The sequence below is a fragment of the Malania oleifera genome, chromosome 3 (genome assembly GCF_029873635.1).
Source record: "Malania oleifera isolate guangnan ecotype guangnan chromosome 3, ASM2987363v1, whole genome shotgun sequence".
Taxonomy (NCBI): Eukaryota; Viridiplantae; Streptophyta; class Magnoliopsida; order Santalales; family Ximeniaceae; genus Malania; species Malania oleifera.
The window spans coordinates 12,952,035-12,975,007 of NC_080419.1; the positions used below are offsets into that span (position 1 = coordinate 12,952,035).

The 22,973-nt window shown below is 35.5% G+C and overlaps 2 protein-coding genes across 2 annotated transcripts in view; both read right to left on the reverse strand.

The window, feature by feature from the left end:
* Positions 1-3,816: 3,816 nt before the first annotated feature.
* Positions 3,817-4,508, reverse strand: LOC131151168 (uncharacterized). The gene is made up of 3 exons (XM_058102420.1): positions 4,416-4,508; positions 4,169-4,305; positions 3,817-4,078 (listed from the first exon to the last, which is right to left on the reverse strand). Exons 1-3 carry the CDS (start codon positions 4,506-4,508, stop codon positions 3,817-3,819), a joined length of 492 nt encoding a protein of 163 aa, XP_057958403.1.
* A 10,466-nt stretch (positions 4,509-14,974) lies between these two features.
* LOC131151610 (long chain acyl-CoA synthetase 6, peroxisomal-like) overlaps positions 14,975-22,973 on the reverse strand; it is a 56,804-nt gene continuing 48,805 nt past the window's right edge. Inside the window, exons 17-23 of the mRNA XM_058102873.1 lie at positions 18,112-18,235; positions 17,934-18,020; positions 16,758-16,861; positions 16,506-16,591; positions 15,644-15,730; positions 15,450-15,536; positions 14,975-15,355 (exon numbers count right to left, since the gene is read on the reverse strand). Coding sequence (XP_057958856.1) covers positions 15,257-15,355; positions 15,450-15,536; positions 15,644-15,730; positions 16,506-16,591; positions 16,758-16,861; positions 17,934-18,020; positions 18,112-18,235 — 674 coding nt within the window. The 3' untranslated portion in view covers positions 14,975-15,256. The remainder of the gene's footprint in view (positions 15,356-15,449; positions 15,537-15,643; positions 15,731-16,505; positions 16,592-16,757; positions 16,862-17,933; positions 18,021-18,111; positions 18,236-22,973) is intronic.

Here is a 22,973-nt window from a genome sequence, read left to right on the forward strand (position 1 = left end):
CAAAACTACGAACCGAGATCCCGAAACCTACAAACCATAGTACAAAACATACTTACAATTTGTACTACTATACATATACCGAATCAAAAATGAAAATCGAGCCTTACCTCGATTTTAGCCCGAAACCTGAAAACGCTCGAAACGAGATTCTGATCCATAGAAGTTGTAGAGAATCCTTCCACGATCCTCATGGTAACTTCCGTTTCCCGATTCTAGCAATGATCAGTGAAGGAATCTAGAGAGAAGGAGTAGGGAGAGTTTTAGAGAGAGAGGGAGAGTTTTTTTTTTTTTCCAAACTTAGCAACTAAGCAACCCCCCCCCCAAAAGATCTTTTATAAGCCTTTGACCCAAGGGGCTTCGTTGACGAAATGGTGTCCTCATCGACGAAGTCTTAAGGGATTTCGTCGACGAGGCAGCGATTTCATCGACGAACCCTGATATTTAAATTTTCCAAACCTCTCGACTTTTCCTCGTCGACGAACCTTTGAATTTCGTTGACGAGAAGCCTTCTACCTTCGTCGATGAATTGTGGCCTCGTCGACGAAGTATGCAGAATTCCATTTTTCCCCTCTTTTACATAATTAACCCGTACAACACAATTCGGGTTCTTACAGAGAGAAAGAGAGAGAGCGAAGAGAGGGAAAGAGATGCTGGGGGGGCTGCGCCTGTGGCTTTTAGGAAGCTTTACTTTTATATATTATAATTTATAATTTATATTATATTATATTAATACATCATATTATATTATTTAAATAATAATTATTTCTTTAATTAATTAATTAATTAATTAATTAGTTATTTATTTATTTATTTTTACATTTCCATGCATAGAATTTTTGTGGTTATTACATTCTCCCCTCCTTACAGAAATTTCATCCTTGAAATTTATTGCATACAACCTCAAGTAAAATCCATCGTTAATCAAGGAAGTTTTGAACTAATCTTTTAAACCACTCTATTAGAAATGGTAACTAACATAAATCGATGGATTATACATTCTGTCCTAATACACCTTGCTTCAGCACCATCACTCAACAACTTCAATTTCCATCTCCGATCTTCCAAGGATCTAACCCCGTCATAACCTTAGAAGAATAAATAGATAATTATCCTTTAATTATGATACGACCCAAAAATTTTATATTAGTTGTTCAGAACCCACATTTCTTGTTTAACATACAACTCATGCTCTCGTAATGTTTGTAAAATTAATCACTAATGTTGTTTATGTTCTTCTTGAGTCTTTGAATACCCCAAAAATCATCTATAAAATTATAATGAATTGATCCAAGTATGGTTGAATAACTTGATTCATTATATCTATGGAAATGCAAGGTGCCTTGGTAACCCCAATTGATAACACTAGAAACTTATAACGATCTTACTGTGTACTCAATTCTGTCTTTGGGATGTGTAACTCCTAAATCTTAATTAGTGTTAATTTAATTGCAAATCAATCTTCAAAAATTTTGGGATTTAACAATTAATCAAATAATCCACCAATCCCTGGAAGTCGATACCAATTCTTAATGTAATGTGATTCAACTTCCAATGACTAATGCATAACCTTGAGGTCCCATTATGTTTCTTAGTGAATAACACAGGTGCAACCTATGATGATATACTAGGTCGAACAAATTCCTTGTCGAGAAAATCTTTTAGTTGCACCCTTAGTTGCCTTAGTTCAATTAATTTCATTCTATATGAAGCAGTTGACATAAGCTATGTTCCTAGCACCAACTCAATATTAAATTCAATCTCCTCTTGGAGGTAGCCCTGATAAATCATCTGAGAAGAATATCTAAAAATTCATCACTTATGAGTAAAGAAGTTTGGGGTTTCATTAACTCGTATATTTCTTTCATTGTTGTTACAACCCCAGACATGTGCCCAAATTCACAAGCTCTCAAGATGTCAACTATGAGAGATTGTTAGTTGGAATGAAACCATCACTCCATTTGAATCTCCAAGTACTACTTCCTTTTTGGAAACAATAAACTAAGTGTATGATCAATGAATAACCACCAATGGTTAGCCTCATTCTTACATAGAGAAATTGCAATGATGACTCATACTCATCAAGGACCTTACCTGCTGGAACATCTCAGACTAGGATGTGTAATCATTTGCCTGTCAGATCAGATGTAAAAAAGGCACTTCAAAACTCTCACCATAACTTTGTAATTCGTTTGAGTAAAAATTATATGAGCTTCTAAACATTCTCTGAAATTCTAATCACCCAATTCCTTTTCAATGTCTTACTAATGCACAGGCTTACACTTTTAAATCAGAGTAAAGTTTTATTTTCCTACCAAATTGGTTTCTAATTTTTTTTTCTTGCTTCAGATAGTTTTTAAGACTCCACTTCTAGCCCATGTTGGCAAACGTTGAATATCAAAATATAGTTAAAAGATATCCTCAATGAAAAACAAGGATTGCAATTATGGTAAGTCCAAGTCCTGGTATACTAACTCAAGCCAACCTTGATCTGGCTCTAGTGGTTGGACAATATGCAATAAACGCGTGTCGTGGTTCTTGGTATAGAATACAGTACTAATGAAGTTGTTTAATTAGTTATGATCAATGATTGAACATTTTCTGGCGGCATAATTCTTGTGTGAAATGGATTACGAAGGAAAGGGTGATATTTATTTGTACTAGAGAGTTGCTAATGGTAGAAGGATTAGATTTTGGAGTAGCTTCAAAAACTACAATTAATTGCAGATCACCATAGAAGATTTCACATTAAGTTGTATATGAATAAAATCCCAACCAAGCCGGTGCCCAAGTGATTAAATTAGTGTCCCATTGTCAATTAGGATTCGCACAGGATAGAGCAAAAGGATAAGCTCCAGGTCCTAGCATGTATGGTTTTCTTTCTAGATAGCAATTTGCTAAAGGTCCAAGTATCATTATGATTTTTCTTCTAGGTAAGTTGCTTAAGATGATTCGGTTAGGTGTTATTTGGTTCACAGGATCTTTCGAAATACTTGGCAATGTGATACCCATGACATCTTATTCTCATGTTTGTTTTTAAGTTATGGAGATAACACAACTTCCTAGGGAATAAAGAATTTTCCCAAAACACAGGAGTCCAATTGTTGCCCACTTAGTATCTTACATTCTTATGGTCATTTTAATTTTAGGATTAAACTATCCCCACTATTTTGGCCAACTTATGGAAATATGAAAATACTTAGTCGATGCACATTCTCATCGACCCATCTTTCTTTTTCACAAACAATACCGACGCTTCTTAGGTTACACACTGAGCCTAATGAACCCTTATCTAATAATTCTTGTAACTGTTCTTTTAACTCTTTTAATTCTGCCGGTGTCATTCTGTACGGCGCTTTAGAAATAGGTGTTGTCCCCAGAACTAGATCAATAGTAACCTCTACGTCACGATCATGAGATGGTCCCGACCGATCCTTGGGGAATTCATCAGAAAAATCCCTTACTACCGAGATATCCTCTAATCTCAACTCCCCTTCTGATGACCCCCTCGGGGTTCCTGACCTCCTTGGTACTGATGTTGTGGAGGTGGATAGTTCAATGTCGCACGGTAGTCCCGCGCCATATATCCAGCCCCACTGCCCTGATAGCAGACAACTGGTCCTCCCCTGCACTCGTCCTAATGCCTTTGATGGCATCTAGAACAGATAGGATGTTGCGAATTGCCCTAACGGGCTTGAGATCTCGTATCCTGTCGCTAGCGTGAGAAATTACCAGGTCGGCTCCATGAGCCTTGACTAGTGCTGGTTTGAAACCCCTGAGGCAAGGCCTCTTATTCTAGTTTATGGCTCTCTTCTCCTCCTAAATATTGGCCTCAATTATCATGGCCCTATCCACCAGTTCAGAGAAACTCTGAGTCAACAACGCCACCACCCGTGCGCATATTCCATGCCTCAGACCTCTCTTGAACATCCAAGCTTTCCTCGGCTCATCTAGGAGCATATGACGAACGAAATGGGATAGCTCCACAAACCTGGCTGCATACTGTTGTACAGTCATGGGTCCTTGGGTCAGAAGCAAGAACTCCTGAGCCTTCGCCTCTTGGGTAGCAGTAGGGAAGTATCTGTCGAAGAAGACCTCCTTAAAACGGCTCCAGGTGATAGATGTATGTCCTGGACGCTATTCCTCAACCATCTTTGCCGATCGCCACCACCTCTTCACTTCCCCTACCAATTTAAAGGTGGAAAACCGCACCTTATGCTCCTCTGTGCACTCCAGCACACCCAGCAGTTCCTCTATCTCTTGAACCCAATCTTCAGCTATAATCGGGTTCACCCCTCCTACAAAAGCCTGTAGATTCATCTGGGTAAACTGCTAAAAAGTGCAGCCTCGACCAACCAGTGGCTGATCCTACTCTCTAGAGTCCTTCCGGTTCTCCTTCCTAGCTTGTCACGCTATACTTTGCAGCATGCCAAAGCATCGACATCATCCTCACTGGAAGTATCCCTATAATTATCCCCTCCAGCTACGATGTCATTTCCCCTAGAATCCATCGCAAAGATAGGATAGAAACCAACTTCGAAACTCCTCATTTATCATAATTGAAGTAAGTATGAAATAAAGAAACTACTAATATGTATGAATTCTTAGTTTAAAGATTCTCTCCTCTAGTTCTTTCACAAAACCGACAAGATATCAGTCTCCAACATAACACTGACTCCACACACGTACTCGACCGCCCTAACGTCCCAACCTAAATTTCCAAGCTCCAGTCTTTCAACCTAGAAACGAAAACATCGATGGATTTACCATGGTTTTACTAAAATCGTCATTCCAGGAAAAACACAGAAAACCATCAAAGGAACTCTGCCTCTAAGTTTCCAAACCAAAACCCAACCAAATCTACCCACTCTCATCCTTATCCTATCTCAACCTATACTCTGGTAATTATCAATCATCAAAGTCTGCATAACCTAGCAAACCTAGGCTCTAATACCACCTGTAATGCCCCGATCCGCCATGTGGGCCCGAGATGCTACTTTAGTGACGTCTGTGTACTTGATACCTTATTCATCATATATGAAACCCACATATGCAACGGAAAAAAAATACAAAATCCTCAAATTACATTACCATAGTTATAACTATCTTTATACACATATATCTCCATTTTCACATAATTACATCCCATAAAACTATAAAAAAATAAAATCTCTGTCCATACATACCACCTACATAAATTTAAACCACTAGCCTTGTGATGACCCAAATATATATATATATATATATATATATATATATATATGATTAAAGTACAATAATAATAAAATAATAAAAATAGTCATTAAGTTAATATCAATACAGAAGTGTTTTTCTGTAGGATCCTTGATTCCATATTTGATGCCTAAGAAAGACCTTGTCTTAGCGAGTGCTCAGAGACCATTGCGGCTCAGTCGCTCCCTGGAGGTCGGCCTAGTCAAAATGGAATTTCATAGGATAAACAGGATAGACACTGTTTGTACACGTAAATAAGTATATATACATAAAATAGTGTTTTGACAGACATAATTTGTAGAAATACATAATAAGATGATAATAATATAGGTATCATATGTGGGGCCCATAAGACTATGTGGGGTCCACATGAGTCCCGGAGCCATAAGACACTGTTTATATACGTAAATAAGTACATAAAATAATGTTTTAACTGATATAATTTGAAGAAATATATGATAAAATAATAATAATATAGGTATCCTATGCGGGGCCCATAAGACTGTGTGGGTCCCACATGAGTCCCGAAGCCGTATGTAGGCTTACACAAGTCTCAAAGTTATGTAGGATGCATAAAATCGTATAAGAGTTATTCAAGTTACGTATGATCCATTCGGGTCTCGAAGTTGTGTGGGGCCCACATGAGTTTTCAAAATTTAAATTTAATTCTTGTTCAAAAATAAATAATAAAATAAATAAATACTAAAAGTAGTTTAAAATTAATAACAATGATAATAATGATTAGGAAAAAATAATAATAAAATAATAAAATAATTAATTAAGTAATTGATTAATTAATTAGGTAAGTAATTAATTAAAAAATTATTTAGTGGGATTGGTGGCAAGCATTCCCACATGGCCTCCATCCCTATCCCATACCCAACCCATACCTTGCCCATTTTTTAATTTTTAATAATTATAATTTCACCCATCTCCCCACACTTTTACAAATTCCATTTCTTCCCCAAAATTTTCCTATAAATAGGGAGCTCTCAACCTTCATTTTTTCACAACAATTTTCCAAGGAAGAGAAGGATTAGTGAGTGAAAGAATTTGTGGTGGAAAGAGAATTTTTGAATAAATTTTCAAATCACCAACTTTTTCCGATCTCATTTCTTAAAGATAATTATTGTGTTCATAGCACACGGTAAAAGAAGAAGGTAAGTAAATTTTGATTATGTTAGTTTTTTTTTATTTTAAATTCATACCCGAGCTTATTCTATACGTAAATTTTAATTATGTTACTTAGTTCCACAAAATTTTCATGAGTTTATTTTTACGCATATTTAATTATACCAGTTCTATCTTTAATATACTTGCATCTATTTTTGGGTTAAGAAATGTTCCAATCCCCTCGGGTAAATTTTCAGCATTTCTTTCTATTCAAAAATAAAATTATATACATTTTTAACACAAAAATTGTGTGGCATGAGTTTATTTCTACGTTACATTTTTTTTATGTAAATATGAGTAAAGATGAGATTTTCACGATATTATTTTAAATTGCATAAATTATAATAAGATGATTTTCAAACCCCTTATGGCAACGAAAGTTCAAAGTCACAGATGCTCGGTACCGCAGCTTAAAGTTTATACGGATCAGAGTGCACCCACACTGTTTACAGAGTGGTTATTTATGTTAGTGGATTTCTCCTGAGTGCACACCTGGTTTCGGACCAGGACTTAATAAGGAAAATCTCACTTAAAGTTTACGTACGTTGATTTAGTTTGGTCGGCCAGCCAGCTAAGTCCAGTCTTCGGACCGCACAACCCAGTCATGGGGGTAAACATGACTTACGGCAAACAGGCCTAAGGGTGGGTTTTTATAATATATGTTTATACATATTTAATTACGTGTACAAAGTTACTGATGATTTGAAGGAAAAGTGTAAGTTTACGTGAAAAGGATCATTTTGGTGCTTAAATGACGATCTAAGGAAAACGTATAAGGAAAAGTATATGTATGTTTATCATTAAATATTTTTACAATTTTAAAGTTAAAAGTTTAATTTAACAGTTATAGTATATAATTGTAAAAATTTACTGTTGAAATTTATGACAAAAGTTTTATGTAGAAATTTTTAAATTTATGTTTATTCTAAAAGCAGTCTTGAAGTTATAGTATTAAATATTGTTTTACGAAATTCTTTAAAAACTCATTTTGGTCACACACTAATAATAATCTTATTTACTTACTGAGCGTCGTCTCACCCCAATCATATTTTATTTCAGATAACTCTGAAGGACATGTCGAAAATCAGGCTTAGCAAGCATATGGGTGGGGATTAGAAAAATAAAGATTGATTAGAAATATTAGTATGGTTTCAGATATTTATGTTTGTGTAATTTTTCTTCTTTTGAAATAAATGATTGTAATATGGATAATTAGTGCTCTGGTTTAATAAAAATTGAGTTTATTGCTTCCGCTGTAAATCAGTAGTAAAAAGTTAATATCCCAAGCCCCTCGGGGTCGGGGTGTTACAAGCCTGGCTCCTCTAACTTGCTAGACCCGATCCCTAGGATTTCCTGAAAAGATAGTTTGTAAAGTAGGGTGAGGCACAGCTCAGTAAGGGGAAGATTAAGTTAATGTCAATGTGTGGCCAGCATGCATTTAGTGTTCATAAAATAACCGGTTCACTAAGTAAATAAACTCATTTATGAAATCATTCTTATTTGACACTCACACACACAATTAGTCGAGGATAGGGAAGATTACCCGCCCATACAAGTAGCTTCCCTCTGCTCTAATACCATTACTGCTACTAGGACACTCCTATTTCTCAGCAAGCCTTTGAAGTTATCTTATTAATTATCTGTATTCACATAAATTAATTGATATGCATATAAGACACTCCCTGTGACAAACACACCATTTACTTCCTCCATGGCATGGGTTGTACGGCCCGAACGTTGGACCATTGTTCTGGGGGATCCACCCAGACAATAGTCATATGGACTCTCCGCTAACATATTCCGCAGGTATATGCAGCTCCAACTATTGGTCTGATTGCCCTCACCTAGGGGGTACATTCACCTCACGTGAAAATTGGACAAGGTCACACTACACCTCTCAGCACAGGTGTGGGTGCACACGGCCACATAACAAATCACTAGAAATGGTACCGTGCTCACAATACACTAGTCCCCAGGGTTCTTAAAGCATATCATGCAATTTAGATAATAGAAATCACCATTTAAAACATTAATTCACATATATTTCCTGTTATTCCAAAAACCTGGCCCTCGGCCACAAATACAATCTGGCTCATAGCCATTTAAACAAAGCCCCGACCCTCGGTCGTCATATCAAATCCCTGCATTATTCACAAGCATTTCTAGTATTTTGCAAACAAATCTAGTATTTCACAAACAGTTCAGTATTACAAAATCTCAAATTTAGATGTGCAATAATTTATACCAATTAAATCATCTATCACACGATTTCCACATTTTAACATAACCATATAAACAAACAAGCTATCCACCATTCATTTATTCAAAAATACCATACCATATATCCTAGGTTTGTAAAATCCATTTTGAATGGTTGGTTTTCAAAATAACCTTTAAAGTCTTAAATATATATATATATATATATATATATATATATATATATTTAAACATAACAATTAAATTGATTCAATTTCCAATAAAATTATTGACTTAACTTAATCCCCTTACCTGATTCCTGAAAAGTCGGATAAAGACCTCCGCCCCATGACGTTCAAAATCCCTGAAATCTTGAAATTCAAACTTTACCACATTATTCATCACAATCCCCAGAGAAACGTCCACTAAAATCCCCCTAGATTCTGAATACCCTAAATAGCCTATAAAAGTCTAAATTATTAAACTTACCCCGATTTAGGATTGGTGCCCCAGAACTACAACTCGAAAACCCACTCCGGATAGATTGTAGAGAATCTCCCCCATGAATCTCTTGGCAGTTTCTGTTCGTCAATTGGGCTTAAGATTTAAGAAAAATTAAGGTAAGAGTGAGAATTTACCTCACCCCAGGGGATATGCCTATGCCACTCCTACGACAAATCCACTCTGGTAGATATGTCGGTGGTAGAGAATGGAGTCTAGCTGTATTTTCTGATTTTCGATCGGTGTCGATTTGGCCGAAAAATCAAAGAGAGAGAGAGAGAGAGAGAGATGTTGGGGGGGGGGGGGGGCTACTCTTGTGGCTTCTCTAAAATTGAAATCAAATGCTTCCTGAAGCAAAAGCTTTAGGAAGCTTTACTTTTGTATATTATATTTTATAATTTATATTATATCACATATAAAAAAAAAACCATACATTGATCTAAAGAAGAATAGAGAGTAGCAGAGGTTAAGGAGAAGAATAAGACAATAGATAGCGAGTTGCTCTCATTTCCTACCCCGGCGTTGCTTATAGGTTAAGGGGAGGAAGGTAAGGTGCATGCAGGTCCACCAGAAGTCCTCCCATCACCTTTGATGGGCCAATCACCTTCCATTGCCGGCATCTCATCAGGCCTCAGCCGCCTCGACACCTATCACAACCACTGCTCCAAGACCAAAACCACGGCCTCGATCTCCCCAATGCTCCTAGAAGAAAGGGACGAGTTCTAGGGGATTATCGATGGGGTCTCCAACTTGCCGGACGAGTGTTTGGCTTGCGTTTCCCAGCCTCTTGGCCCTAGTGACAAGAAACATTGTTCTCATCAATTGGTGATGGGTGGAGGTCGAGGGACAGAACCATCATTGGTTGTCGCTTAACGCCTAGTCGAATATGCTCTCCATGATTCCTTCCCTCTTCTCTTGGTTCAACGCCGTGACCGAACTTGCTCTGCGGTAGAATCGTAGATTTGCATCTCTGGATTATAAAGGAGCTTGATCTGACAGTGATGTAGCTGGAGACTGGAGTTGTGGAGTCAAGTGGTCTGTGGAGCTGAGGGGCCTGACGCATGTGGAGGAGATGAGGACTTGAGCTTGAGGAGTGGATCGTTCGCAACAGCGCACCAACAGGAGCAGGAGGCAGCCAGAGAACTGAGAGGAGAGCCGCGACCTGCAGGAAAGGAATTAGGATTTAGGGTTTTTTGTGTGGGTGGTTTATGATGTATATAAAGGATTCAAATAAATAGGTCACCAAGCGGGTGACCTGACCCGAACTTGGTTTAACTTGTTTATAAACGGGCGGATCACGGGTTGACCCATTTATAAACTGTTTAGTTTCCTTAAACCTGAACCCATTTTAAACGGATGGGTCATGACCCATTTTTCCAGCCCTATCATTTAGTGGTAAGGCAAATTTAAAAAAATAAAAATAAATAAAAATAAGAGTCTCTTATGGCAAGAATTGGCAATGAAGACCCATCTCTAATTAGTACTAAGTCAGAACCAGAGTATTTTTAGAGATTAGTTAACATACCTGACTTACCAGTTATGTGATTGGAAGCACCGTTGTCGATAGTCCATTTTGTGTCTGCAATGGTGTTGTCCAGCATTAATGCTGCAAGTGCTTGTGGAATGTCATTTTGAGAAACTAGTTTCTTGGGTACCCACCAGCATATTTGTGCAATGTGGCCCATTATGCCACAATATTGACACTGTTGGTCACAATACTTATCCCTCTCGATAGGTGTCATGCGGCATTCACCTACTGGTGGAGGACGACGTTGTGTATTTGATTGAGGGGTATATTTTATTTGGGCTTGCCTTGAGTCCTTGTTTTGTTGTCCTTGAAACCCACATCCGGTTGACATGAATTTTTGTGATGATTCCCGATAGCCTGAAGGGCTTGGTTGGGTACGTCCCTGTTGTTGTCCATAAAATGTCACTTGATGGGTGAGAGATGTGGGTAGAACATCGTTGTGGCTAGAAAACCAATTTCTTCTTTGATCAAAATTTAGAGTTGAGAGACCAACTCAGAGTAGGATGGTCTCGGAGACTTTAAACATAGTTGTTGTAAAGACTGCATAATGTGGACCAAGGCTAGTGAGAAGACAAAATACCTTTTCTTGATCTGGAACAAGCTTTTCAATTGCTGCTAAATTGTCACAAAGACTTTTGAAGATGCGAATATGGTATGTGATTGTTATGTGATCTTCTTTTCGAAGATATGTAACTTGTTGGCGTAAAGTAAACTCGCGTTCTTGTGAGTCTTGGGCATATGCATTTTTTAGAGCCTCCCACACCGCATGAGTTGTGTCGAGGCCAACAACAAGTCCAAGAGTCTACTCAGACAGAGTCCTAATGATCCACTCTCGAAGGAGACGATCGAACTTTCGCCATGTTATGAAAGTATATGTTAATTGAGGAGTTGTGTCCCATGCATTCGTGGGAATACTTGGATTTGGTATGCTCATTTGTGAGATACCCCACTAATTCTTGACTCTCGACTAAAATCAGTGCTTGCTCACGCCACAAGGGATAATTGTTTGGGGTGAGTTTAAGAGTGATGAAGTTGCCAACATTGAGGGATAATGTAGCAATGAAAAAATAGCAAGAAGGATACAAAAAGAAATGGAGCGGAAGGTAAGAAAGAAGATTGAATGATGCAGGAAATGTACAAATTTTTTTTTTTTTGCCTAGTTTTCACAATGGCTCTAATACCATAAATAAAAAATAGAAACATAAAGAATTTGGAAAAAAATAATTTTATTTCAAGGTGTGGCAATGTGAACACTTAGGCTATACAATGGGTAATATTTACGGGGGATGAATTATACAATTGTGGTATTTTCAATTTCATAAGTTCGGTTCCTTGAAGATTGGAACCAGATCTTCAATAAATGTGCAGCAACGGTCATGCCTTGTGATGAGACTGTCGACGGTTTGGTGAAACCGTCAACGATTTGCTTTGGGATTGCGTACTATCTGAAACCGTCAATGTTACCATCAATGGATTGGTGAAACCGTTGATGGTTTGATGAATCCATCGACGGTTCCCATTGGGTGCCAGATTTGCGTGTTGATCTGGAACGTCTTTTTTTGAATTGATTTAATGGTCGTTGGAGTAATCTTCATGCGGATTGAATTCTTCTTTATGTGATAAGGGATTTGCTAAAAATGTCTTCACGCATGAAATTGATTGAGGGGAGATCACCACAAAGGTTACTAATACATACTTCAATATACCATACTATTTCAAGCCCTCAACTCATTTTCAATGCCATTGATATTTATTTTATAGAATGATGAAAAAAAATAGAACAAAAATTTGAACCTAAATTAAGAAATACATTTGATTTCATTTATTTTATTTTATTTCTACATTTCAAGCTTACTATAATTAGTACAAAAAATTCACACACATGTGTACGTCAGGATAAGGTAACCCCAACTTGAGGAAATGGAATGTATACATTATTGTCCGGACGGTACGAAAAGTTAATAAGATGAGCACCGATGACTTTAAATTGGCAAGAATAACTTTACCTAGCAGAACGCTTGATTGAGAACTGCCATGCCCCAGTCCTAGTGGGCCTCTCCCTGGCGCCAGGATCCCAAGGAAAAAAATAAAAGAACTAACCATGAACAGTTACAAACTAAGTTAAATACAATACAAGGCTCCTGCTGGTGGGTACAAATAGGTCAGCACCATATCTGAATTTTCATGAATGTTGCTCTAAAAAGTTTTTGCAACTAAACTTTCATCGAAAATGACCCCACTCCCACACTCCTATAAGTGAATTCATTAAGTGTATAACTACAATTAAACACACCACGTAACAGAAGCTATAAATTCATTAAGAGATAAACTCATCCCTACAATCGTTGTAGTTATATTATTTCAACATAATAGCGATAATCAAAAAAAGTAATAATGATGATCAAACTACTCAATGACTTGTTACACATTGAACCTAATTCATGGAATCTCCGATCACATAAGTTGGGTTGTTGTCATTAGTAGTTTATGTTAAGAGCTTAAGACACATCCCTACGAAGTTTATTTTCGGTTAGTTTTTTAACTAGTATTTTAGTTAAGGAATTCATTAATCAACAGTTGTTTCCCAATTTTCATATTTTATTTAATCATATAGGCATTAGCCACACATTTTTGTGATCATGCTAATAATAGTCCAATTTGACTATTCAATTAATTCAAGTTAGTCTACAAACATACTAACTAAAGACATAACTATGACAATGTGTATGTTATCTACTTGGACAATGCACTATAAAATCACAAATCTATTTTTATTATTATCATACTCAAATTAATTTTCATGTGTCATTTAAGACTCGTAAATTTAGGCGACTTCATCACCATACTACTGTTCTCATGCAAATATGTATCTCATTTGTTCTTATCTTTACAAAAATATTAATAATAATTATCAAGTATACTAATTTATTGCATCTTTATACACCATCATCTATTTCACATATGAATAGAATATCAAAACACTTTAACCCCCACAATTAAAGATAATAAAATTATGTGCCTCACAAAAATCAAAAAATCGTATGATTGGAGAAAAATGAAAATAATTTTTTTTCCCATATCCATAGTGAAAGAGAACAAAATATTAAAAACATTATTTACTAGAAAACAATCGAAAATAAATAGTGTCTTCTCATTTACACACACACACACACATATTATATATAAATATCTCCCATTTAAATAAACAAGTCTATACCAACAATAGTGAGGGAAAAAAACCTTCTAATAAATTGTTTGAACCACAAATTTTTTTTTAATACTTGACTCTAATATAATAATAAATTTCAAACAATATTATAGCTATTATAGCATTGTAATCCCCACATTTCAATATATTTCAAAATCTGACAATATTTAAATAAGTTCAATAAAATATTATTACTCAAATAATATATTTATAACATTGCTATACCAAAAAAAATAAAAAATTAAGAAACAAATAAATTAATCTAAAATACACAATACTCAAACATGCACTCATTTATAAGAAAGCAAGAACATCAAAACTTGTGTAATCCAAAAAACTTAGAAAACACAATTTTTTTTTTTTTGAAAAATTTCAATACATATAATTTATTTTTTTCCCTCCTAAAATAGATAATAGTGTTCGACTTTAAGATTGTAAGAAATTAAGATATTATAAAAAAAATAATTAAATTAAATTAGTGCAACAATCACAACATAGAAGCTGAGGCTTGATAGGACCACTACCACTACCCTTGAAACTGATTTCGCGCCTATGAAGAAAATCTCTTAGTGCAAATAGTCATGCTATAATATTCGATTACCCAATGTAGAGAAGGGAAAAAAAAAAAAAAAAAACAGGATTATAGAAGAAAGAAAAACATGATAACTACTAAAGACTACTGCTGGATGATGGAGAGCATAAGTATTTAAGGAAGAGAAGAAATGCTTCTTTAGTCATGTTTTTTGAAAAAGGCTTGAAGTAACCTTTTTATAAGTTGTATAAAGGAGTAACTTAAATTGGTTATTATAGAAGATTAATGGTATTTGACCGTTCAAATGCAACCATTAATAACTAGCTGTTAAAGAAAATTAAATAAAACAAGAACAGCTGAAAGAAGTAATTGCTACCTTTAATCCAAAAAATAAAGAAACCAAAAACTACTAGAGTTTGAAATATCTCCAACATGCTAAACATAAGCGATCCCTTCTCAAGCACCTATGACAAAATAAAACCTACCAGACAATTAGTAACACCAACTGTCGCCCAGCAGCGTACCCCCTCCATGCATTTTCACAGTACACAGCACATAGTGCTCATAAACTAATAGCTGTAACAGCATCAACAGTACTCATAAGACGTTGGCAGTAAAATTCATAAAATATACTCCATATTCATGCTTATACTCAGATCCATGTACACGAGATAAAAAATATATTAGTGAACGAGGACAACATGTTTAATTTACAACTTAATTTACCCATGATTTATTTTTGAAAATGAAATGGTAAAAAAAAAAATTATCAGAATAAATGCTACAACGTGCATGTCAGTTTTGAGCCTTTTAACACCAGCATCTTCCACCACATTCTCAAGGCGGAAGCTATGGTGCTTGGCTTTCGAGTCTCTTTCTCTGCTTTATTTCACAACATTTTCTGTGGAGATGGATCAGACGTTGAAAGCTCTGCATACATATTGGATATGGCTTTAGCAAAGTATGCCTTAGCTTGAAGTCTCTTGACCTGGAAGAAAATAAGAACATGACAATGTGAGAGCCTGTCATTTTCATTTACTGCACCTCAATTTTGCATCGAGCTTTTGAAACGGAACACCTGCCTTGAATGTTGGAGTGAGCAGACCATTCTCCAAGGTAAAAGGTTCATGCACCAGAGTCACCGCTTTAACTAACTCAAAACCTCTCAGCTGGCACCAAATAAAAGAAAATATATACATACACACGCACATAAAGAAAGGAAATCGAAGATAGTTAGTAAACAGGGGACTCAATGAAATATCTCGCAATAGGTTACCTGCGCTTCCCTCCCAACAGCATCCATATCGGCCAGGACAGCAGTCCTTGCTCTTGGGTCACCGCAGAGCCGTTCTAAACTTTCAACCTGCACTTGCAAATTGTCATAAAATCAAATAGATGGTCTAGGTAGTTTCTTCTGCAAAATTAAAACAAATGTAAACAAACACAAAAACAGCCATATGCCAATGGGTCCGGGCAATCCCATCTAACTTTTTATTATGACAAACAATATTCAGCCTTTACAGAAGGTGATTTGAAACCTAGCGTGCCACATTCATCTTATCCTTTGACAAACAAGACAAGTTTCAGTCTGAAGTTGTATCCAAACTGAAACCAGTTGAGCTCCTCAATCAAGAAATAAACCCCTCCAAATTCTACATATGGAAATTCTGTACAGAAGTCCATCTATAGGTTTAGTGGCCATGATTGAAAATTTGGAACAAGTGAATCGTACCAAATGAAGTAAAGGAGCATATCTTGATAAGTTAACAAGACCAAAATATTCTTCAAAATAAACAAATAAATAAAAATTGTCTTGATTGTATCTTTTACGAAGAGATGTAATGGATTGCATCTCCAGGAAGTAGCAGTGCTTGCCTAGCCTTTGCAATGAATTTACTAGTCCTGTTTATCTTATTTTATTTTCATTTATATTTATTTATTAATTTTGCAGAGGATTATCATTTGAATGCAAACACAGCCAAAACTGCTTATTTGAACTCCCAATAGTTTTACCGGTGTGAATTGAACTGGCAAAAAAATTGTTTTACCAGTGTCAGTCATCAAATAGCAAACAGGTCAACAGAACTTCATCCAGTTCACAATAGTAAAGCATATCAATTTCTTTGGCAACCCAGAACCTTAATGCCTTGAGATGCAGCCCATGCTTTCATTGTATCTTGGTCCACTGAGACAACAGCTACCAAGGAAGAGTTCAGGCTGTCACCTACCAACAAAAACAAATAAGCAATCAATAAGCACTTGGGTAGGGAAACAAAACTGGGCAAAACTGGGCTCCATGTGTGTTCAACTGCAAACATGAATGTGTGTGTGTGTGTGTGAGAGAGAGAGAGAGAGAGAGAGAGAGAGAGAGTAAACTTCATTTTCCTCACCATACACAAAGCACTGAGCAACAAATTTGCATTTAGCATACACATTCTCAATTTTCTCTGGAGCTATGTATTCTCCCTGTGCCAGCTTAAAAATGTTCTTCTTCCTGTCATAATACGTCAAAAATTGAGAGAATGTTAAAAAGAATTCCATGCTACTAACAAAACATATTTATCATTCTCCAATTACAGCCTGGATAAGTGTCTGTGTCCATACTTCTGCTCACCAGAATTACTCAGTCCAGGTCCTGACTAAAAATCAAGACATAAATGCAACCAATATTTTAAAAGGTGCTTCTGAGCTTGTCTCAGGACAAAGCAATTCCTGGGTGCCTTGAGAGGATTTAAAATTTATGAGGTGGTCTGCTTGGGCATGACTCAAGTTGAGGTTTGGTCTGTGCTTTAGCACTTCTCCATTCATAAGGCATACCAGTGAAATTGATCTTTTGTTTCTTAATTTAAGAGAATGTTCTGGTTCCTTTTTCATTTGGTGAGATTAAACAATTTCCAAACAAGCATCTTCCTCAAGACCTTTTTTAGTTCTAAATCATATTCCTTTCTAGAACCATGAACTCAATCTACAACAGCCACAGGAGAGAGAGAGAACTTGTTGATACCAAAATTCACTGAATTTTTCCTTTTTTTTTTTTTGAAGTCGTTAATTGTAACAGATGAAACGCGAAAATGCTTCAGTAGTTACTACAACAATATGAATTTTATTTTAATAACAGCAACTTCATGATTTTGTTGAAGAAACTCAGCAGGCCACTTACATAACATCAAAGAGGTTGCACTCCTTGTCATTCATATTAATTGGAGCCCAGAAAATGTGACAGTTTAAGCTCTCATTTTTTCATATGCACCAGATTGAGTGGGCTGCTAGCAAAGCAGAAAAACACTTCACAGGCCAAGTAACTTTTTTTTTTCATAGAAAAATGAAATTTTATTAAAGAGAGAAGAATGTACAAGGAGAATGAGATTCCCACAGAGACCAAGTAACTTCTGAGCTGAAAATATCTTACTACTAGAAATCCAATTCGCAAGGTTTCAAAACAGTTGTTCATTCTATATTTTAGGAAAATTGCAAGTGAGGGACAAAACAGGGTACAATTTTTTTCTAGCCACCTTGATCATTGTCATTATTTATTCAAAGGCAATCATTAAGGACAGCAATTTTACCTATCAATAATCTTCAGGCGTCCTCCAGGCAACCACAGCCCTATGTCTCCTGTATGCAACCATCCATCTTCATCAATAACTTCCCTACTGCCCATTTGATTATATGTCAGAAAGTTTTCAATTTTTATAAGTTCAAAATAACATTCAAAAGAGCCAGAAATGCAAGTAAAGTGAGTACGTCTGCACTTCATCGTTATAGTAGCCTTGGAAAACAGTGGGACCCCTAACACAAACTTCTCCCCGGGGATGGGGCCGATCCTCTGAAGTATAATTCATTTCAGGAACATCAACTAGCTTTACTTCTGAATCATGAAAAGTTAAAACATAAACTTAGCCCAACATAAAAGCAATAAACATCACAAAAGGGAAAAAAAAAAATCTTATATCCAGAATACAGGTGACAATTATAACCTACCCATTAAAACACCCAACCCACTACAAGTAAATGGATTAAGTTACACCCAAGGACTTAAATTTCGATGGAAATTTTGATTTAAAGAAATTACGGAAATTTATAGTAAATGATGGAAATTTACAATAACACTTTAGGAAATATTAGAATAGATGATTATGCTTAATATGGTATCAAAATACATTAAAAAAATGCATATATGACAAGTTTTTAGTGTGTAAAATATTAAACTGCATATCGCGAAACAAACTATGAACTAAAGAACATTCAAATGGTTATAAAGTTTTGAAACTATTCCTTTAAGATTTAAGGCAACAAATTATCATTTAAACAACTACATTTTCAATAAAAATTATACATTTAATGATCTAATACCACATGGACTTTCTTGGTGGCTCAAAGTCATCTCTCCTATCGCTATTATTAGGATTTCGAGATGACATATATTGTTTATAATAATCACTCCATGTCATATAATTTTACAATATTGAGTATAGGTGTACATGTGTTGTTCATACTCTCCGTAGTCATCTGGTTCATGGCAGTTTCTACTCGGCCATAAGATCTTCGTGTACTAGGATTTCTTCTTGCAGGTTCTACTTGTTGTGTATATCCATAGGATTGTTTTGCATTTGCATACTGGTCATACTCATACCCATATTCTTGGCCTGTTTGTCCATACCCATAGGCATGTGGTTGCCAATTTCCATATTGTTGTGCCTACTTATATGCATATGAAAACGGTTGGCCATATGTAGATTATGAGAAGCTGTTCTGTGTAGATTCATAACCACCATAACTATTAGAGTCATTCTATGTTCCTATACTCATAGATTCCATACTAAGGGAAAAGGTATCCTCTTCTATTTGATGCATCTTCCCTTTTCCTTTTCTACGACTACACTGCCTATCAACTGGACGTGTTTCTCTTTGTGGACCCTCATCTTCTAGTTGGGAAGGACGTGTATATTCCACTTCTGGTCTATAATCTTGTTATCCTTCATTTCCTCCATAGTCCCTACCATCACCACCTTGCCCACTACTACCGCCGGGGTTAGATCCGTCACCACCAGCATCATCGTCGTCATTATCATCATCACCACTAGAGGGCATAGTGGATGAAGTTCCATATCTAGACCCCAGATTCATTTGTGAATCATCACTACTAGATATTACTTCTTCTACCATTACCTGATTAACATCAATGCCAAAGTCATCTTGTGCATGCTTGGCCATTTGTGGATGGGACTTCGTCTCGTTCATCAAGATGGGATGGCCTAATCCATTGAAAAAGTGGATACTCATCCTCATCACCCAATTCAACTGATATGTCAAGAAGGTCCAGGGGATCTTGTTCAGCCATTTTGGCCATTTCGGCCTCCATATCTCCTATTCGAAACTTCATGTTGTAATAACAAAAAACAAGCTGCTAAAGTCTGGTGTAGGCTAGTCTATTTCTTTGCTTTGTGTGAATGAGTGCAAATGTGCTCCAATTTCGTTCACAAGCTGATAAAGATGCAGTTTGTGACAAAATGTGCAATGCTAGCTTTCTTAGGATTGGAGCACTTGATCCATACATCATCCACCAATCAGCTGTGCAAAATGTTTTCAGAATACAAGTTAGTAATTAGTAGATTGTACTTGAAGTTTGTAACTTGGAATTGTACATTTATATATAAATACTTACCAGGTGCCATGGTTGTCCTAACTGCTTTAGCAACTGCTTCTCCAAAGCTTCTTTTAGCATCTCTAAATATAATAATCTAAAAAAAATTGTTATTGAATAATTAAACATGGATTAAGACTTATTTTATTTAAATTTTATTTTAAAAATACACCTCATTTCCAACTTGATCTAGGCCCGAAGAATGTGGCTCAAGGGTGTTAAAAACTTTGTGAACTACATCAAGTAAACAAGGATCTTCCCCAACACCTTCTTTGTATTGACATTTTGGATTTAAGAAATAAGTTGTCAATCAAATAAAGTAAAATATAAATATGTAATAAGTATTTTGATATATGAATTTCTTGAAATTTATAAATATTTTATACCTGCTGCATGAAGAGGATGTTCAAGGGTTCTTTCCCACCGGTCATTGATTACTTTGAGAACCCATCTTGCACTTCTTGCACCTATTTCAATGGCCTCTTTCATCACCCTTATTGCTTTAAACACAACTCCTAATGTTGGCCACACTTCACTATCAACTATACGCAATACTCGATATATTGGCTCATAAATGTTACAAACTTTTGCCACTCTATCCCAAAATTGATGGTTAAGAGCTGTACTTTCAATTTCTCTACCCATTTTTGTTCGACTAAGAGCATGCTCAGCCCATTCATCATATGTGAATAAAGATTTTAAACCTACTCTTTTTTTTTTTGTAGGCTATCAAGTGCAGTGTAGTTTCTAGCAAATCGTGTGGCCCTTGGCCGCATAATATCCCCTTGACAGTGCTCCCTTATTTTAGCAAGCAACCATCCATGATTATATATAAAATTAGTGATCTGTATCCCCTGCAAGATCACTATGCTTATTGCCTCTCTTTTTCTGATCTCTTCAAAAATGAGATCAATACAATGGGCGGCGCAAGGAGTCCAATACAAGTTGAATTTTTTCATTAATTTTAGACCTGATTTTTTGTAGGCACTACCATTATCGGTCACCACTTGGACAACATGTTGCTTTCCTACCTTTTGCACAACATGTTTTAATAGGGAATATATGTATTTATGGTCTTTTATTTTTTCAGAAGCATCTACCGACTATAGAAAAATTGTGCTTCCTTTCGAGTAAACCATGAAATTTATGATGGATAATTTTGTAGGGTTTGTCCATCCATCACACATTACAGTGCAGCCATACGTGGCCCACTTTTTCTTCACTTCTTTTACGTGGTCTTCCATTTCTTTTACCTCTAAATCAAGGTATTTTGTTCTAATTTCATAGGGTGTCGGTGGATCGACTCCCATTCCAGCTGATTGGCAACCCCATACCATGTTTTTAAAATGAGGTGATTTTGCCTTCTCAGGTGGAACATTATCATATATAAAAAATTTTGAAATCAACCTATTCATTTCTTCTTTTATTTTACTTCATTTGAATAAATTTTTCAAGTTTTTTTGTTTTTCTGCGTCTGACTTGTAATATTAAGAAGACTTTGAAATATATGACTCTATTTCTGGCTCTCTCACACTTTGAGATCGACTCATTGGAGGTTACCCTCCACTACTACCAGCCCCTGAACTGCCTCCTTGTTGGCTACTTCCAAACCTACGAGATTGGTCTCTTTCCCATTCCGTTTGTTTTGAAGCATAGAATGCTTGACAATATGTAGACCTTTCATAGGAAGAAATGTCAGGCGGGTATGCAATATCGTCAACATCATCAATTTCATCAATTTGTTGTGGTTGCATCAAGTTCCCATGCAATTCATTTTTTATTTGATCTATTCTTTCTATTTTTTTGGCCTTAGCTGTTTTTTTTCTTTCTAAATCAATTCTCATTTCCTACTTAACTTATGGAGGTACTTTGTCGTAGGATTTTATAATATGCTGCAGGTCGTAATTTTCTAGGTGCATTTTTAATCTTGTTGCACCACCACTCTTAATTTGTATTCCGCTGTATTTGCAAATAAATCCATTCTTTACATTGGGCATCGGGTATCCATGTTCCCATGCTGGATCTTGTTTTCTTCTTTCAGACATTTTTGTAGATAATTTTACTTTCCTACAAGGTAACAATGAATCAAAAATTAGGTGTTAAATTAGTCAACAATTTTAAAAGAAAATTATTTGAGATGTTTTATTATCAATATAATATTAATAAATAAGACAAACATTAAAATATTAAATTAAATTTACAAATGATAATGTAAAAAATTACTAATAAATTATGAAAATTAAATTAGTCAAATAAATGAAATAATTTAAACTATATTAAGCTAAAAAGTACTTTAATTTATTTAATTACTAGGCTATAATGATTAGGTGTTAAATTACTCTAAATTTGTAAAAAATAAAAAATAAATTATTTGGATGTTACTCTACAATTTTAAAATAAAAATATTTAGATGCTAAATAAAGATAAATTAATAACTAAGAGAAATATTAAATTATTAAATTAAAATTACAAAATTAATGATAATTTTTACAAAATTATTATTAAGTAATAAATTTTTAAAATGAATATATTTAAATAAATGAAATAATTTATTAATTTATACTATAATAAGACAATAATAGTAAATTCTTCTAATTTTATTTAGTTACTAAATTTACTAGTTATTAACTTATTATTTACTATACTAGCAAAGTAGTAAGTAGTAACATTAACTGATTAAGGGGTAAATACTGTAAATGGGAGAGGAAGGCATTGCCGTAAATATATTGGGGGCAAGGGAGATTTTGAGTAAATAAAAAAACTTAAAACATGCTATTTAAAACATGAACCACAAATTGCCTTTAGTTTTCAGCCCTTTTATTTCGTGGAGTTGGCTGCTGCTCGTGGAGGGAGGGGCAACAGTGGACTTTGGACTCTTGTCTCTTGTCTCTCTTCTCTCGGTTTCTTGCTCGCAGCTCTGCGAGAGCCTCAGAAAAAAGGAAGATTGCAGGCTGGAGTTCTT

Bases quoted from the DNA above. Each gene is read 5' to 3' on its own strand.
- LOC131151168 (XM_058102420.1), bottom strand. From the start codon at position 4,508: ATGGATTCTAGGGGAAATGACATCGTAGCTGGAGGGGATAATTATAGG. The intron at 4,306-4,415 runs GTATAGCGTGAC...ATGAATCTACAG, and splicing joins ATGCTTTGGCATGCTGCAAA to GCTTTTGTAGGAGGGGTGAA. The intron at 4,079-4,168 runs GTGGTGGCGATC...CTTCTTCGACAG, and splicing joins TTGGTAGGGGAAGTGAAGAG to ATACTTCCCTACTGCTACCC.